The sequence below is a fragment of the Beauveria bassiana genome, assembly GCF_000280675.1.
Source record: "Beauveria bassiana ARSEF 2860 unplaced genomic scaffold BBA_S00015, whole genome shotgun sequence".
NCBI classification, from domain to species: Eukaryota; Fungi; Ascomycota; class Sordariomycetes; order Hypocreales; family Cordycipitaceae; genus Beauveria; species Beauveria bassiana.
The window spans coordinates 364,235-381,167 of NW_007930850.1; the positions used below are offsets into that span (position 1 = coordinate 364,235).

At 54.3% G+C, this 16,933-nt stretch overlaps 7 protein-coding genes across 7 annotated transcripts; 4 read left to right on the forward strand and 3 right to left on the reverse strand.

Moving 5' to 3' along the window:
* Window positions 1-844: 844 nt before the first annotated feature.
* BBA_05696 (import inner membrane translocase subunit TIM16) lies at window positions 845-1,327 on the forward strand (the record flags this gene model as incomplete). The annotated part of the gene is made up of 1 exon (XM_008600793.1): window positions 845-1,327. The coding sequence occupies one exon, from the start codon at window positions 845-847 to the stop codon at window positions 1,325-1,327; it is 483 nt and encodes a 160-aa protein (XP_008599015.1).
* Window positions 1,328-1,696: 369 nt separating this feature from the next.
* Window positions 1,697-4,066, reverse strand: BBA_05697 (biotin-protein ligase; the record flags this gene model as incomplete). The annotated part of the gene is made up of 6 exons (XM_008600794.1): window positions 1,697-1,700; window positions 1,773-2,259; window positions 2,327-2,598; window positions 2,661-3,251; window positions 3,321-3,948; window positions 4,030-4,066. 6 exons carry the CDS (start codon window positions 4,064-4,066, stop codon window positions 1,697-1,699), a joined length of 2,019 nt encoding a protein of 672 aa, XP_008599016.1.
* A 127-nt stretch (window positions 4,067-4,193) lies between these two features.
* On the forward strand, window positions 4,194-4,837 carry BBA_05698 (CHCH domain-containing protein; the record flags this gene model as incomplete). The annotated part of the gene is made up of 4 exons (XM_008600795.1): window positions 4,194-4,303; window positions 4,411-4,442; window positions 4,597-4,661; window positions 4,769-4,837. 4 exons carry the CDS (start codon window positions 4,194-4,196, stop codon window positions 4,835-4,837), a joined length of 276 nt encoding a protein of 91 aa, XP_008599017.1.
* Window positions 4,838-5,091: 254 nt separating this feature from the next.
* BBA_05699 (mitochondrial genome maintenance protein MGM101) lies at window positions 5,092-6,115 on the forward strand (the record flags this gene model as incomplete). The annotated part of the gene is made up of 2 exons (XM_008600796.1): window positions 5,092-5,753; window positions 5,845-6,115. 2 exons carry the CDS (start codon window positions 5,092-5,094, stop codon window positions 6,113-6,115), a joined length of 933 nt encoding a protein of 310 aa, XP_008599018.1.
* A 470-nt stretch (window positions 6,116-6,585) lies between these two features.
* On the reverse strand, window positions 6,586-7,764 carry BBA_05700 (HVA22 family TB2/DP1 protein; the record flags this gene model as incomplete). The annotated part of the gene is made up of 3 exons (XM_008600797.1): window positions 6,586-7,432; window positions 7,498-7,647; window positions 7,736-7,764. The coding sequence occupies 3 exons, from the start codon at window positions 7,762-7,764 to the stop codon at window positions 6,586-6,588; spliced, it is 1,026 nt and encodes a 341-aa protein (XP_008599019.1).
* A 1,429-nt stretch (window positions 7,765-9,193) lies between these two features.
* BBA_05701 (5-methyltetrahydropteroyltriglutamate-homocysteine methyltransferase) lies at window positions 9,194-10,378 on the reverse strand (the record flags this gene model as incomplete). Its single annotated transcript, XM_008600798.1, has 1 exon — window positions 9,194-10,378. The coding sequence occupies one exon, from the start codon at window positions 10,376-10,378 to the stop codon at window positions 9,194-9,196; it is 1,185 nt and encodes a 394-aa protein (XP_008599020.1).
* Window positions 10,379-13,067: 2,689 nt separating this feature from the next.
* Window positions 13,068-14,538, forward strand: BBA_05702 (WSC domain-containing protein; the record flags this gene model as incomplete). The annotated part of the gene is made up of 2 exons (XM_008600799.1): window positions 13,068-13,318; window positions 13,380-14,538. The coding sequence occupies 2 exons, from the start codon at window positions 13,068-13,070 to the stop codon at window positions 14,536-14,538; spliced, it is 1,410 nt and encodes a 469-aa protein (XP_008599021.1).
* Between the last annotated feature and the right edge of the window lie 2,395 nt (window positions 14,539-16,933).

The window sequence follows — 16,933 nt, forward strand, 5'->3', positions numbered from 1 at the left end:
TGCTGGCTGAATATAGCCCCTCCTCGCACGGGAGCTAACAAGATGAAGGTGAGAGCGAGCTTGCCTGGGATGAGCCGAACTGCAAAGAACCGAAAGGACATTAGTGAGGGAGATGAAAAACTGTGAAGCGGGATCGTCTGACCTGTCAATACGAATATCGGAATGTGTTCTTGTCGATATTTCACGATTTTTATGTTAAACTGAGGTTTGGCGATGAGCCGCTCACAGGCTCACAGGCGACCCAGGCCCTTAGGAGCAGCCCACTACGGCGGCAAATGTGCTACAGGAACACCAAACTGAAGTTGGTGACCAATGAAGTATTGCCCTGGCTAGAGTAGAATTACGACTTAGAAGACATGAACTGATGTAGAACCTTTTTACAATTGCATGAAATGAAATACATGATTTTCTTCTATAGAAAGGTATATATTCTTGACATATGACATCTAATGATCTTCCCTCTTTGATGAGCATGTTCGGTCCTGACTAATCAGGCCTCTGCACGTCACACAGGCATCTTTTCTAGCGTCTGGTCGGCGCTGGACCGGCGACCGTAAAGGAAAATTTAGCGCCTCCGAAATCTCGCGACTTCGCTCTCCTTTGCGTCTCTCGACTCCACGGCCATCACTCAACCGCCCCCAGCTGACGACGCAGAAGCATCTTGCTGTCTTGCGGGAGAGAGCTTTTTGTTTGCCCTCTCTTATTGTACTCTATCAGACACAACTTTGCAGGCAGCGATTCAATTCGTCTGATCCAGAAATGGTACGGAAGCAGCCCTCGGCCCCCCTCTGCAGGGTCTAGCCAAAATCTTTGCGCCTACGCACAGCTTGCTCGGCCTCGCCTGATGACGGCCTGCCCTCTTTCACCCGAGACACATCCAGCTAACCAGTTCTTCTTTGTTTCGCAGGCGCACCGCTTCGTCTTGACAGCCTTTGTGACGGGCTCGCGCATCCTCGGCCGCTCCTTCATGGCGGCATACAAGCAGGCCCAGGCCGCATCGGCCTTTCAGCGCGCGCAGGCCAAGTCTGGTGGCGGCGCCTCGGCGGGTGCTTCGCTATCAGGCGGCATGACGCTCGACGAGGCCTGCAAGGTGCTCAACGTCAAGCCGCCCGCCGGCGGCCACGCCAACGTCGAGGAGGTACTCGAGCGCTACAAGCGTCTGTTTGACGCCAACGAGCCGCAAAAGGGGGGCAGTTTCTACCTGCAGAGCAAGATTGTCCGCGCCAAGGAACGCTTTGAGCGCGAGCTCGGCCCCATGAAGGAAAAGATTGAGCAAGAGGCCGAGGCCAAGGAGGGCTGGAAGCCCAAGGTCTACAAAGACCGGTAGATGGGATCCTGCGCCGGGATCGAACAAATCGCAAACGATGCGCGCGCGCGCGACCGACCGAACGGTTCATAATCCGACTTCTTGAGGACAATGTACTCGAATCAGCAATGAGATGCGCATAATTCAACCTGGCAACTCTGGAATGTGTGGCTGCGGAAAAAGAGACGTGAAGGAGAATTTTCCTTTGTATACATGTACATCTTCACTCGACTACGGCATGGCACGGCGTTTTATGGGCGGAAAATACACTACAATCTAGAGAAACAAGACTCCGCGACGAGCCTCAAGACAATCTCTGGCTCTAAAGCAACGACTGGTGCATCTGTGCGGAATTATGCCACGGAAGTGTGCTTAATTCTGACCAGAGCATCACCTGTATTATTTTTGTCTACAATATACTATTTACATCCTCACACCATGCTACCAATGTTTGGCAACGCCTTACTCTTTCCTTCGTACCAGACCCTTCCAGTAGTCAAAACTGTTTTCGTCGCTTTGCAGCGACCACATGCGCCCCGTCGCCCGGCCATCTCTGTCCGTCTCCTCCACGCGAAGCATGCCCCAGTCCCGCGTGATACCCACGACCCTCGCCCTGGCGCCAGCCTCGGCCTCGAGAGTAATGTCCTGGCCCGTGTGCAGCCAGTGGCGATAGTACCGCGACTCGAGGTTGGCGGAGAAGCCCTCGCGGCGGAATTGGGCGTACGTGGCTTCGAGGCGCGTCAGGATGCGCGCGAGCATGGTCTCAAGGTGCAGCGGCGCGGCGCCCTCGCCGAGCATGTCCGAGATGGACGTCGTAGGGCGCGGGTTTACGGCGTTGATGCCGATGCCCAGGATGATCTGGTAGCTGCCGTCGTAGTAGCCGCACTGGGAGAGGATGCCTCCGATTTTGACGTAGGATTTTTCCGATGCCGGCTTGCTTGGGTCCAGCGCATCTTTCCAAAGAGAGTCAACATGAGAATCATAAGGGAGTAATGTAGCAAGGGTCTGTATGAGACTTACAAATGTCGTTGGGCCATTTGAGCTTGACTTGTAGGTTCTCGTAGCCGCGGCCATAGGACTTAATCGCTTCAACAACGGCAATGGCGGCAATATATTGGATAAAAACGACAGGTCGAGACGCGGCGAGGTTGGCAGGATGGTTGATAATGACGGAGAAAAGAAGGGATCCGGGCGGCGCAACCCAGACGTTGGATCCGCGGCCGCGGCCGGCGAGCTGTGTGGAGGCGGTAAACGTAAAGCCAGAAGGCAGCTTTGCAATCAGTTTGGGATTTCTACCAAGGCATAACTGTTAGCATTCTTTGCCCCTCGAAAATATTGGGTGGCCGCTGCATACTTTTCAAGGAGTACATTTGTGCTCGTGACGACATCACCGTAAAGAAGAGCATTGCCCCATTCTCTGGCATCGCTCTCGATGGCCTGAAACTGCTGCAGGCTCGAAAAGAAGAGTCGGTGGTTGAAGCGCGGCGTGAGCTTCTCGTCCGGCAGTTGCTGCTCGTGCGCCACAATGTCCTTGGTCACGGCCTTGTAGTCGGGCACGCCGTGCGCGTCGAGTGCCGGCGCGGCGGCGGCGGGCGCCCCGGTCAGCGCCTCGTTTAAATCTTTGAGATTCCAGGCCGCGTCGTCCTTGCTGCGGAGGCGGAATGTGTCGGCCTCGCTCTTAATGAGGTCTTGCCCGTGTTCCCTGTCAATGACGTCCTGCCACGCGTAAAGGAGCTCGCTGACCGTGGCGGTGTCCGCGGCGGACAGGTGAAGGCTGGTGAGGACCGGCGGCGCCGCGCCGCCCTGACTGTCGACCTCGAGGCCGAGACGCGCGAGGAGAAGACCCAGGAAACCGGCGCGCGTGCGCTCGTCACGCGCGAGGCTGGCTATGAGCTCGTCGTAGCCAGGAATGTCGGGCTGGCGGTGCAGGTTCTGAGCGGCGAATCTGTGTTTTCATCGTATCAGCGCTCAAGTACACTTTCTTCTGTCTGGCGCGACCCAGATTCGAGCTTACTCTGGATGCATCCCGCAGAGAATGACCCTGCCTTCGCCGACGCTGCACTGGATAATCGCGGCCTTGCCGCCCTCGACATCCAGCTCATCGCAGTACTCTGCCAGCACCTCTACCTTCTTCCCTTTCCACTCCTTCGCATCCACAAAGACGCCGCCTCCGTTGTAGTAGCACGCCATTTCCGTCGGCAGCGTATCCAGCACGAGGTCGCTCTCGAGGCGTAGACGGGCTGCGCGCGCCCCTCTTTCGCTCGCGTACTCGAAGCCTCGAAAGGCGCCGCCGCGGCACGTCCCCGGGAAGAAGGCGAGCTCGCGGGGGCCAATGACCTCGAGCGGGGCGTTGCCGACCTCAAACTCGCAGCGGCGGGCGCCGTAGTAGCCGCCGGCGCAGAGACCGAGGTAGGCGCCGCCGCGGCTGACAAAGTCGGCGATGCGCCGATTGCCCTCGCCGTTGAGCACGCGGCAGTAGCCGAGGTCACCGCCGCCGGGGATGACGAGCAGTGCGCACGTCGACGGCCAGGGTTCATTGAGGAGCACGGCCTCGCTGACGGGGATGACGGCGTAGTTGGGCGAGAGCAGCCGCCGCAGCGAGTACATGGCATGGCGGACCGACTCGCCAGTCGTGCCGGTGCCTGTATGGGAAGGGCAGGCTTCAAGTCAGCGCCACTGAGCGAATTTGAGCACATTCAAGGGAAAAGGCCAAAGTAAATTACCTGTGTAGACGAGAACATTGAGCCGTTGTGGCGCCATGTTTGTGAATCCCAAAAAAAGTGGCCTGGTTAAGACAGATCGCGAACCGTTGCAGAGAAGTCTGGAGAATTTCCACCTTGCACCCTCTTGCTCAAGGAAAAGAAGTAGCGGCCCCGACACAACAAGGATGGGATCGTCGCAGTCGGCGCAGCCAGAGAACCAAAAAGCGGAGGAGGACAAGGTGCAGCAGCCCGACGCGACAGTGCAGACAGATGACGACGATGAGCCGGATGAGTGGTGAGTCTTGTTGGCGAGCCGTTGGGGAAGTGGGCAAGAGTTGCTGGGCTGGCCATGGAACGGTTGAGTCAATCCGATGCTAACCTTGAAATGCCACTGGACAACAGGGACAAGAGGATTTTCAGCACAGGATGCTCTGGTGAGTTGCTATGGACCTTTTGGATTTTATAATGTTTTTCTTTTTTCCTTCCCTTTATAAGTGGTGTTTGGTCTGGTTTTATACCCGTTCACTGTTGGGCTGCATCATCTACTCCCGTGGGCCTCTCTGTAAGCTGACTTTATGGATGCTACAGAGGAAAATGCCAAGATGACGGACTGCTACTTTGAGAAGAAGGACTGGAGAGCATGCACTTCCGAGGTAAGGCTTAAAGAATGAAACTGGAATTTTCTGATTTTGCTCCTACTTTTCTGTTCATTTCTGGTAATCACTGAACCCTCCACGACGCCGTGCTAAAACATCACCAGATGCAGCAATTCAAAGAGTGCTGGAAGCGCCACGGAAACGAAGAGCGAACATCCACCAAGGACGCCTAGGTTTGTCATCGAGACGGCCAGTCATCTGTATACTATTCGATCGCATACCTCTCTGTATTTATAGAAATACCCCAATTCATCATGAAATGCTATTTGACCTACAAGGCAGAATTGTGGGGCACCAGCACTGCAAGCTTGAGCCTGGAAAAAGTTGTCGTGCATCCTTCTCTCTCCTATCCATCTCTGCATCGCACAAACTCTACTTCGACGCCCAATTCAACCATCGAATCCTCCATTACTGTCTCTCATATAATATGAACGCCTCTCGAAGGGTCCTCTCGCAGGCCCAGCGGCAATTGCGCTGTCAAAGCCGCCTCGTCACTCGCCACCTCGACGCACGATTCTCGTCAACCTCTACAAGCTCTGCACCAGCAGCTTCCCCTTCTTCTTCCTCCTCCTCCTCCTCCTCTTCTTCCAAGTCGGAGCCCGACGCCGCACCCGCTGCCGCCAAGCCCAAATACGCGCCGTCGCCCAGACCTGCCTCCAAACCCTTTTTCAAGCCTTATTCCACCTCGTCGAGCACCACCACCACCGGCAAGGCTTCGCCCTCTTCTGCCGCCACCGCCGCCATTCCCAGCGACCTGTTCTACCAGCCGGCGACAATCGCGCACGCCGAAAATGCGACTGGCGTCGCTGATACCACGACGGACATCCCCGTGGTGGATTGGTCCGCAAGCTTCCACGGCATCGCGAGCCGGCCCGTGACGGCGAGGCAGTTTGCCGCGCTCATGAAGCCGCTCGACGTCGACGATATCGAGGTCAAACCCGACGGCATCATCTACCTCCCCGAAATTCGTTACCGGCGGCGCCTCAACGAGGCCTTTGGGCCGATGGGCTGGGGCCTGATCCCCAAAGGCGACGCCGTCGTCGGCAACTCCGTCGTCACGCGCGAGTACGCCCTGATCGTAGACGGAAGGTAAGGCACACGAAATCCAGCCCCCCTCACCCCATTCTCCTTTAAAGAAATACAGGCAAGGTACCGCAGAAACTGACAGACGGGCTACTAGGTTTGTCTCGCAGGCGCAGGGAGAAAATTCTTACTTTGGCGCCGATCAGCTGCCTTCGGCCGTCGAGGGTTGCAAGTCCAACGCACTCATGCGCTGCTGCAAGGATCTGGGCATCGCGTCGGAGCTCTGGGACCCCAGCTTCATCCGCTGGTTTAAGAAGAACCGCATGGAGGAGGTCTGGGTCGAGCATGCCACCACCAAGAAGAAGCGCACGCTGTGGTACCGCAAGGGCGCCGTCGACGTGGCCTATCCCTACCGTCAGACGAAATAAATCGAGACGAATACACTAATAAAGAAACGACGGCCCAAGAGGGGGGAAGGGGGGGGGGGGGGGGGGGCGGTCTCGAGCGATCGAAAGAAGATATTCGATCATACTGGATTTTGTCGTTGCCGAGTGAGTCCTCGCAATTGTATAATAAACTCGTCCTAATGACGGGACACTATAGACGAAATAATTCTCGTCCCTTCTCATGTACATTACAATTCATCAGTTTGCATAACTCAATGGGTGCCTTTGATTCTCTTGAACTGCACGTGCCATGAGTATACATTCCTGAGAAAATAATCATGCTGCAAAACGCCTGTTTGTATCACTGTATCACTGTAAGACTGTATATCTAAGTCCAATCGAATTAGCCAAAGTATGTAAACCCGTGCTGTCCAGCAACGCCGTTCACGCTCCAACGTCGATCCTCCCAAGGGAAAGGTCTCGTCTCGGTTACTGCAGCACGAGTTGCAGGCCTAGTGCTCCCGCCCAGTGGTTGAGCCATGATCCTGATTGTGCGCGTCGTCGGCGCCGCTCCATGCCCAAGGCATCCAAGAGCCCCCGCTCGACACATTGCGCCTGCGCATGGTGAGCTCTTCCTCGGTGCCGCTGTCGGCTTCAATCTTTTCAAAATCAGCCTCGCTCCGGCTTTTACTGAGAGCGCTGAGCATGCTGAGGCCGCTAGGCGATCGGGGTGTAGGTGCAGTGTCTGCTGGTCCGTCAAAGGTGCCTGGCGCGCCCTGCTTTGGTGTTTCATTTTGGAGCTTTTGCGCCTCAGAGTCTAGAGCAGCCAGTAAATAGCTGAGACGCTCTTTCTGCGCGGAGATGAAGTTGATTTTGGCTCCAGAGTCGTGCAGGTGCTCCGGGATGAGATTGCCTGACGCAGTCATGTCGCTTGGTCCCTGGGCACTTCTAGCAACCCCAGTACCGCTAGCGGCCGAGACTGCACTCGACAAGAGGCTATAAAAGTCGCTGGCGCTGTGAGCACCAGGGGCGGTCCACTTCGCGGAAGGGATGCTAAACCTCGAGAGGAGAGACTGCGTATAGCCTTGCGCGCCGACATTTTCGGGGACTGGCGCCGGAGGCTCAGCAGGGGGCATTCCGAGCAAGTTCTCCCTGACATAATTGATGGCTTGCCGAATGTAGGAAAGTCCCATCGATTTGAGACGCTCGTGGGAGTTGGCGATAAACTCGTCGATGTGGGCTTCGTTGTCCTGCAGAAATGGGTGGACGTACTGCTCGTATAGAACACGGGCGCCTTGGGATTGTGGTAAAATGAGGTAGAGCAGAAATATCAGGCGAAAGTATCCATAAAAGGGTATCCTGATGGAAGAGAAGGAAGTCGTCAGTGTTTGAATGCGACGACTAGCTAAGAGGACAAGACGAACCATGTGACAATGAATGCTACCCAAGACTCGGCCAAGAGGCAGATGCTAAAGACGACCCAGTACATGAGCCATGGTGTTAACTGCGCAGGGTCGGAGGTTTTGAGCGCCTTATAGGAAGCGAATATGGGAAAGAGGAAGGATGCTACCGAGCTAGAAAGTTGGAAAAGAAGATGGTTAGACCCGTTGCGGCACGGGACGCAGGCGAAGCCCGCGCGGGGCAAACGGATGATGGACTCACCATAGCAGCATAGCAGGTAGGTCAAACATGGTAGAATTGTACAGTCTGGTCGGATATAGATTCGTCGGCAGTTTCCGAGGGTGGTATATATTGCTCGTGTTACGAAGAAAACAAGACGAAAATCAAAGTCAAGTGGCGGCGGAGGAAAGTGGCGGTAGTCGGCTTATCGGGAGCGCGAGATGGGCAGCTGACTGGCGACCAAGACTCGAGGCGGAGGGGTAGTCGAGCACTTGAGAATAAATATCGAGGAAAAGAGGCCAGCTAGCCGCTCATGACGGACAGAGAGTTGATGACACTATGGCAGAATGTAGAGGACAGATTGGAGCTGCGCCAGTAGGTGAGAGAATTCTATATAGAGATATCGGAGAGATATGGGAGGTGGGAGTAGACGAGGGGAATCCAGAGTTGCGTCGCGTGCGAGCGATGATGCACAGCAGCAGCACGGGTGAGCCTCGAGCGCCGATTAGGGAAAGCACAAGACTGATTCTCATTGGGCAGCAATGGCGGGCAGCTCCAGTTGGTGGGGCCACGGCGGGACAGGCAGCGGGCTGATACGGAGTATAGAGCATGGAGTAAAAACAATATGTTTCTGGTCATTGATGCCTGACGGTCATTTGACAAATGGTTCGAAAATCATAACTTTGGCATGGTATGCCGGCTCAGGAGGGATTTACTGGTCAGCACATTGAAAACTTGCCCCTCCCGCGTGGTAGGTACAAATGGCTTCAAGCAGCATTTAAGGGGTCTTTAGGTAGGCGTTGTTGGGAGCCGCTGGCGCGGGGGCTTGTGTCCTGCATCCCGCTAAACAAGCCACGCGCTGAGCTCAAGCTTGCTTGCTGCTTTCGTCGTTTTACTAGGCTCTATTTTCCTCCCACGTCATCAGGCACTTGTGACCTCTCTTCGCCCTTTGTCACGCATGCAGCTCTTGGTCCGGTGAGATTGTCCATGCCTTGCCATGCATTGCCTGTGCAAACATCAGCCCGCACGCCCAGCGTCGCCCTGCGTCGGATGCCGACGGCCTATTCTCGGCTTTGGCGGCCGAAACCACTAGAGATGAAGCGCGTCGAGGACCAAAACAACCACTTGGACAAGATTGCCAACCATGGGTGCTGTAACTACGATATGAATAGCCAATCCGAGTGTCTATTTGCGGCTGCCTGTAGTTTTTAGCCAACCTGCATTGCCTGCTATGTCAACGGGACACGACGCCGCCTGGCTGCCTATGAGCGGAGAGCCCATGTGGCATCGCCGCCTGCAAGACGCACGCCACGCACCAATGCAGTATCTCGCATTGCCATACTCGAATCTGGCTCGGTATTACACAAATATCGGTAATAGCTAGCGATCAGATTGCCCTTTCCGTCCGTGCTACTTGCGATGCAACTGTTTATAACGTCATCGCCCTCACCAATGCCATTGCTTCCACTTCCTCCTTCATGGCGTCCACTGAACTAACATTCACGGCCATAGTTCCCGCGCAATATCCTGTACCAACCTCAACTTGGCAAACATTCTTGCCTCAGTCATGCCGTCCGCCCCAACCGCAACGCTTGCGAACCCGCATTGCGGACTGATTCCAATGCTTCCCATCGCTTCTTCCACGCTGACGCCCTGCCCGGCCGCCACGATGCGCGCCGCTCCCAACACGCGCTGCTTGACCGTTTCCCCATCCTCGAGCGCCGGATCCTTGGTCGTCACCACCCCGAGAACTACGCTTTTGCCCCGCGGCAGGTGCCGCAGCGGCTCGAAGCCGCCCGAGCGCTCGTCGTCGTACTCGAGGAAAAAAGTGTCGTAGTGGAGCGTCGAGAAGAAGCGCTCGGCGATGCGCTCGTACGAGCCCTGGCTAAAGTGCATCGACTTGGCAAAGTTGCCCCGGCAAATGTGCAACCCCACGTGCATGTCCGCGGGGCGCTTCGCGATGCAGTCGTTGTGCGCTTGGAGATACTGCGCAAAGAGCGCCTCTGGATCCTCGCCCTCGTCCCGGAGAGCCGTCATCATTTCGTCGGAACAAAAGTATGCGAGCGTCGGGTCGTCAATCTGCAAATTTCGCAGGCCTTCGTCGTACAGAGCTTGAATCTCTTGCTGGTAGGCCACAGCCAGATCGGCAAAGAACTCGCTATCATTGTTGTACGCCTCGGAGCTGTAGCACTTGCCTTTGGCTAGACGCAGGTGAAAGTAGCAAGGCGGCGGCATCGTAAATTTGCACAAGGACCATTGGTCCCTTGGCAAAGTGTCACGCAACATCTTCCAGTTGTCCATGTATGGGCTATCCAATCGTTTAATCTTGCCATGACAAACCACGGCCATTGGGTACTGTTTGCCGGTCTTCTTCAGAGCAGCAATTGGCGGCGCTGACATACGCGCGAGCTCCCACGGCACCGGGCTTACTTCATGAAACCCATCCAGCTTTTCGAAGAAACCCGAGAAATAATACTTGCGATCGTACTCGCCCGACGAGATGGCACGTACGCCGTTTGCCAGCTGCTTCTGAACAATGTCGTCTATGGCTGCTCGCTGAACGGCTTTCAAATCGGCGTCAGAGATGCTTCCCTCGTCGGCTTTTGCCTGCGCCGCTGACAGAGAAGCCGGTCGTATCAAGGACCCTATGTGGTCTGCGTGAAATTGAAGCTTTGTATTGGTCATGTTGCACAGCTTAAGGATTGTAGATCTAATGGAGCACACGGCAGAGGGTGAGGGCCGATGAACAACTATGTAATATTTATGCCCACCGTGCCACGATGAGCCGGATCCATATGATCTGCATGACCATTCCATGGCAAAGATGTTACAACCGGACAACCCATGTCCGCGGGGAACTTGCGTTTGCGTGTGTTGGAGACGAGACGGGTACGACGGGGTGCAAGTGCGGGCTGAACTAATAAACCCCGCTTGAAGCATCAGTCACGTATGATTATTCAGGGGGGATAGTAGATATCTGCATCTTCATCCCAGTATCAAGTACATCTTGATTGCCACCCCCGCATATCGGCAGTTCAAGATTCAACTGCCGCTTCCGGCATCATAGCGGCAAGCTACCAAGTCCCCGTTTAGCCCCGCGCCCGCACCCGCCCAAGCCGGAGCCCAATCCGGGTGTAGCTAGTGCTGCCCCATGCGCTCTATTTACTTTTACTGGTGACAAGAGGAAAAGGAAAAGGGCGCGTGATTTTATCAAATACGATGTCGCATGCATGTATGGGTACGCTGGCCGGGCCCTCCGCAGAAGCTGTCACGAGTAGCCATGGTGGCCGCAGACGCGCATGCTTCACGGCTTTAATCGGTTGGTTCGCCCTTGCGCGGGCAGGGGTTGGGTAACGAGTAACAATTCAGCTGGCCTTTTTGCTGATCCTGCCCTCTTATTGGTCACGATTACCAGCAAGATGGTCCTGCTTTTCATTCGTTGGCAGAGTCCATGGATTTGCGTGCAAGGGCTGGCGGGGCCGGATCGCTCCCGTGTCTTGCCTGTCGTTCCTTCAGGCCCCAAGCTCCATCGCTCCGTCGTCGGTCGATTCGATCTCTTGATTGGCGGGACTGGCTGCCGAAACGCCGATAGCCCAGAAGGGTTACCGATAATGACTGATCGTGTGGGTTTAAGAGTATCTACAGGTAATCGCGCATTGGCGTCTTCCTGGAAGCTTGCGCGGCTGTTCGTACTATCTTTTATCATATTTTTGTGGTATTTGTGGTGATGAAAGGAATACTATCTTTATCTAGGTACATAATTCCGGCGCCACGCAATTCCCTCTGTCACCAGCTATGTTGTTCTTGTTATAGAGGACGCGTTAAATGTTTCACGTTTATCTCACGTAGTGAGACAGATTATTGAAATAATGGACTGGCTTAAAATCAGTGGGGCGGAGTTTGTCCCTTCATGCATTCTGTCTGGAGAGAGAGCCGAAGTTGTACTGCTCAAGATTGATGGTTGACCTTGCTCTTCGATTTGCATTTCAGGAGAGAACAGCAACATGGCCGGACAGCCATTACTACCCACAAAAACAGTATCAAATTAACCACTGAAGCTCGAACAATGAAAACTCATTTACTACAAATTGATTGTTACATAATTCAGGACCAGACGACGTGTAGAAAAGATGTTGCGGCGAATGGCTGTACCACTACCCTACAGCGAAAAAAATGCAACAACGCGAAATCGATCCATCTGCACCGCACAACGCGCGTCCCAGCTTCGTCGCGTCTACCAACGACACCCGCGAGACGTACTGTCCATGGGTATCAGTCAACCAGAGACGGAGCCTGAAAGGGTGCGAAACTGGGAAAGACAATCCCCTGTTTTCGATTTTCAGCATGGGTTCTGTGTTCCTACGGTAGTAGGCCATCACGGCTTCTCAAACGCGTTGATCGACGGGGGCGTCGCCCAACTAGTGACGAGATAGACTTTGTGGGATCTATTGGCATGCACAGTAAATGGCTTACGGTCGATACAGATTCCGATCCGATGAAACCTAAAGCGGAGTGAAAATGCGGCAGGAAATTACCACGCAAGGCGCGTTGGCTTGTGTTGCGGACCATCGGTTAAAATGTCCACACCTAAATCTGACCGCAGAATAGAGCGTGCGGGGAATGCGCCTGGAGAATGGGCTTTAAATGAAAGCAAGCCAACGAACAAGGATATTGCTTCACAAATATTGCCCAAGTCACACCTCGATTTTCAGCATCGAGAGATGCGGCTAGGCCCCGAAGCGAGCAGCAACCAATACCGTCCATGCCAATGCAGACAGGATCACAAAGCTGCGGCAAGCCTGCTCTCCAGAGGCACTCTCGTACTCAGTATAGAATTTTTTGATGCAGCAATTGATCGAGAGCAAGTCGTGTTTGGCTGCCGGCGACACTGCGCTGCTGGAATTCCCTCCCTCTAGCCCCGAGTGGGCAGAGTCGTGCTCCCTCGAGTTCCTGTCTCACACAGCAGAATCACTTAGACGCGCTCTGCTTCCCCTTCTTCAAGCGTACTCGACACGCAGACCGAGTCACCGACAAGCCGAACGCGGGGAAGACGGCTAGCCCGCAGGCCTGGTTCAAGACACAACAAGGACTGTCACGTCCACCACCCGCAAAGACTGCATTCTTCAACAGAGATCGGCAAACGCCTTTGTCGGGCAATCGGTGTAAAATCACTGCATGAGGAGCAATATTACAGGCTGGCGCGTCACGAACCGATAGACTAAGAGTTATAAATAACGGTTGCCAATGCCTTGGAAATGTTGCTTTTCGTTCTCTTCATTCAATCTCGTCTTTGCGATTACAGTCACTTTCTTTAAGGCTCAACGCCCTTGTCTTTCGTTTTGAACCCAGACAGCCCTTTCAAAACTCTGCCAATATGCAGATGTCCCTGATCCTCGCCCTTGGCTTGGGCAAGGCCGTCATGGCCGTCCATCTGGTCGGGAACGGCACCGCCACCGCCAAATACCCCGTCTCCATGCCCGAGACTGTTGGTGAGTTCAGCCTCGTGGGCTGTGCAGGTGACGAGGCCGACTTTGCCCACTACAAAAAGGTTGCCAAATCTGAGCACATGTCCCTGGACCTGTGCGCTGCTAGCTGCCCGTCCAAGTACTTTGCTACCCATAAAGAGTAAGTCCGCTTTCCCCGTGCGTGCCATCTGAGCGAACATCAACTCTGACGATTGTTGTAGTGAGTGCTACTGCGCGGACGACGACGCGTCTTCCCACTTGACCCAGAGCCCCCGCGAGCACTGCGTTCTTCCCTGCCCTGGCAACGACCACCATGCTTGCGGCGGTGACCGCGGCAAGCTCTGCACCGTATACAGCCGCAAGGACAAGCCCAAGTATGAGACCAAGATTGAGACTCACGTCCACACCGTGACGGCCTGCCCCTCGACCGTTGTGCACTGCCCTTCCGATCCGCACGTCACCACGCAGACCAAGACGATCACCACCGAGATCTGCCCTGACCCCGAGTGGCACAAGAAGAAGATTGTCTGCTACGGCCCCCACTGCGCGCCCGAGTATCCTTGCAAGGGTGATGACTGCCACAAGGACCGCGTCGTCTGCCGCGGGGACCACTGCTGGATCGAGCCCTGCGGCCCCGGCGACGACTGGAGCAAGCTCGTCATTCACAAGGGCGGTGATAACTGTGACTACGCCACTGGCTGCCTGGACGGCGACTGCCACAAGAAGATTGTCTGCTACGACGGCAAGTGCGTAATTGAGCACTGTGTCGGCGATGAGTGCTCCAAGAACCTCATCTGCGACGGCGCCGACTGCCACTACGCCAGGTGCGACGGCGACAAGTGCCACCAGAAGCTGAACTGCCCTCACGGCAAGGACTGCACTGTTATTGTTCCCTGCGACGGCGACCTGTGTCCCAAGCCCTCTCCTTCCAGGCCCAGCGACCCCGTCATCACTGCCGCCCCCGGACGTAATAACGGTGGTGACTATGGCTACAATAGTGGCAACAATGGCAATTATAATGGCAACAAGGGCGATGACCCTGGCAGATATGGCAACAACAACGGCGATTACAATGGCAACAATGGCAACAAGGGCGATGACCCTGGCAGATATGGCAACAACAACGGTGGTAACTACGGCACCAAGACTGGTGATTACAATGGTAATCATGGTGGTAACTACGGCGGCAACAACGGCAGCAATGGTAACAACTATGGGAACAACTATGGGAACAACGGCGGCTATGGCAAGCCCGCCCCTGGCGGCACTGTCAGCGGCACGGGTGCCCCTCGCCCTACTCTTCCCCCCATGGTTGGTGGTGCTGAGCGCAACGGCGTCAAATTCGTCGGCGCGCTCGCGGGTCTTGCCCTCCTTCTATAGACGAGCTTTTTTTTATGCTCTATTGTCTGGCGTATCTGGGTTATGATTTCACTTGACCGTTTTTAAGGCAAGCTGCTGATGGGTTGCTTCTGGGTATTCTTTTGCTGTCATTCATTAGGCGAAACACATCGTATCTCAGTATCATGGGTATTTTATCGAGTATACACGTTTCTATTGTTCAGTTTATTGTTCAGTTTGTTTTGAGCCCTGCGTCCTCACTGTGTGTGAAATGCTCCTACCGTCGATTGGCGGCAAATTGCTCTGCAGATCTGTTTCCCAACGCAGAAGCCGCCCACAAGGTTCCCGGCCTGGAGAACCGCCAAGCATCGGCCGATGAGAAACTTTTATGACGAGTCATGGCTCATGGTGATTGTGGACCGAATCCAGACTGTCGGGTCACTCCATTGCAACCGGGCTCCACGACGAAGGCTGTGCGACGGGTTATCCTGGCATCACTTTTACTAATTACGTGGGAGACGGTAGGACAGACAAGGGCTGAAACATTCTCTACTCTGGAACAGGACGTAGCTCGCTTCTTTTTCCTTGTTGTCCTTTTATTTCTTTTTCTTGCCTTTTTGACGGCATGGGTGTGGGACAGCTGAAGGGGACCCAAGTCCGCGGTCCTGGGTCAGTGTATCGTTGGGCGGGCGTTGTGCTGTACAACGATGCCACGACTGCGAGTTGCTTTTTTACATTTGCTACCGAGAACGTGGGAAGCCTTTTCGTCTGTGGCACCACGGGGGTACTCGGCAGTCAGAGAAGCCGAAGCGAACATGTTGCGCAAAGCGTAAAGCAAAGAGAGAAACGACGCCCGAGCTGGATCAGACGCCTGTAGTTGGTGTCGCTTGATGACGGACAGCAGTGGAATAAAAGTGCTAAAAGTGCGGTACCATACAGATTGACTATGTCGTGGCCGGGGGAGAGGAGAATGGAATCTGTCAACCGCCGCAACCCGCAGAGATGCAGCAAAATCTTCAATCCAAAGCCCGACAGCCATCTTATTGCAAAAAAAGGCCCAAAAACGTATGAATATGGGGTGCAGTGGATTGCATGCATGTCAATGGAGACGGGACGGACGTGGCACCCGCGAGGGTGGCACCAGCAAGTAGATTGCGCGCTGCGTCTTTTTTTTGATGGTACACCGCACTATGCGCCGTGGTTTTCGTTGCGCGAAATGTTAGACATGCTTTTCAGATTTGGTTTTCTTTTTTCGCCTGGTTCTCGTCAACACTGCGACAACGAGACAACAACGGGCAGCGGTCAGCTTGGACGCCTTTTGTCTTGCCACGAAGCCGACAACCCGTAGCGAGCGCTCTTGTTTTTTTTTTTTTTTTTCTTTTTCAACACATAATCGGACCAAGAAAGTATATGTTCCGACAATTAATGGTACTCTTGTGTCGAGGGCGCCGTTTCATGCTTGTGGCCTTTGTCGTGGTGTTTGCGTTGCTCGAGTGTGTGTGTGAGAGGTAAAAAAGCAAAGTACTTAATTAAAAAAAAAAAGGTGCAAGGTATCACATGGTGTATGCTTACAGCCGTGAAAAAGCAAAAACAACAGATCAACTCTTTTCTCTTGAAATTTTTAACAAGTAATCAAGGAAAAAGAAAGTCGTAGACCAAAGGGACCTGTAACCAGATTCCCGGAATGCATCGTGCAACTCTATTCGCTGGCAAGGAGGCTACCTACGAAGTACACGAACAGAGACAACGCTGCCGACATGGTGCCCTACTTTTTACCAGTGCTTGTTACGGATACTCGGATTCCCCTTCCCACGCTGTTGTCTTTCATGAGGTGCACGCGCCCAGCAAAAACAAACTTTGTCCTTGTGTGTATTCCGTAATCTTCTCTCTCCTAAGCAGCGCCAGCGCAAGCCGTTGCTCCCTGTTTATTAGAGCTGAGGCTTGTCTCACGGCATGCGGATCAGAGACGACGAAAGCCCCCCCCCCTCCCCCTCCTTATTACCAACTGGCTGGTAACGGCCCGGCGCACCTGATCTACGGCGCGCGCACGACAACCCACAGGCCATGAAAAAGGGGACTGTTGTACTATTTATTGCCTCTTTTCCCCCCAGGTTTTTGATAACATTCAGACTGGAGTTAATCCACATTTTTATTTGTTCTGAACTACTAGTCCCAAGGCTCTCTCTCCCACCGATCGTAAACTCTGTTTCTTCTAAAAGGCTGGGTCTAGTAAGTCAAGAGCGGAGTCTTGTTACTATCAAAATAGAAACAACTAATATTTGACTAGGCTCCCCCCAATTTTCCCCCATCGCCAAACTTCTTTTGCCTTCTTCTTCTTCTTCTTTGCTCTTTACCTCTTTGGGGGGAAAAAGAAAAAGAAAAAAAAAGGCAAAGCCAGGACCATGCTGCAGCGCCCGCAGGTCAAGACATAAGCTTG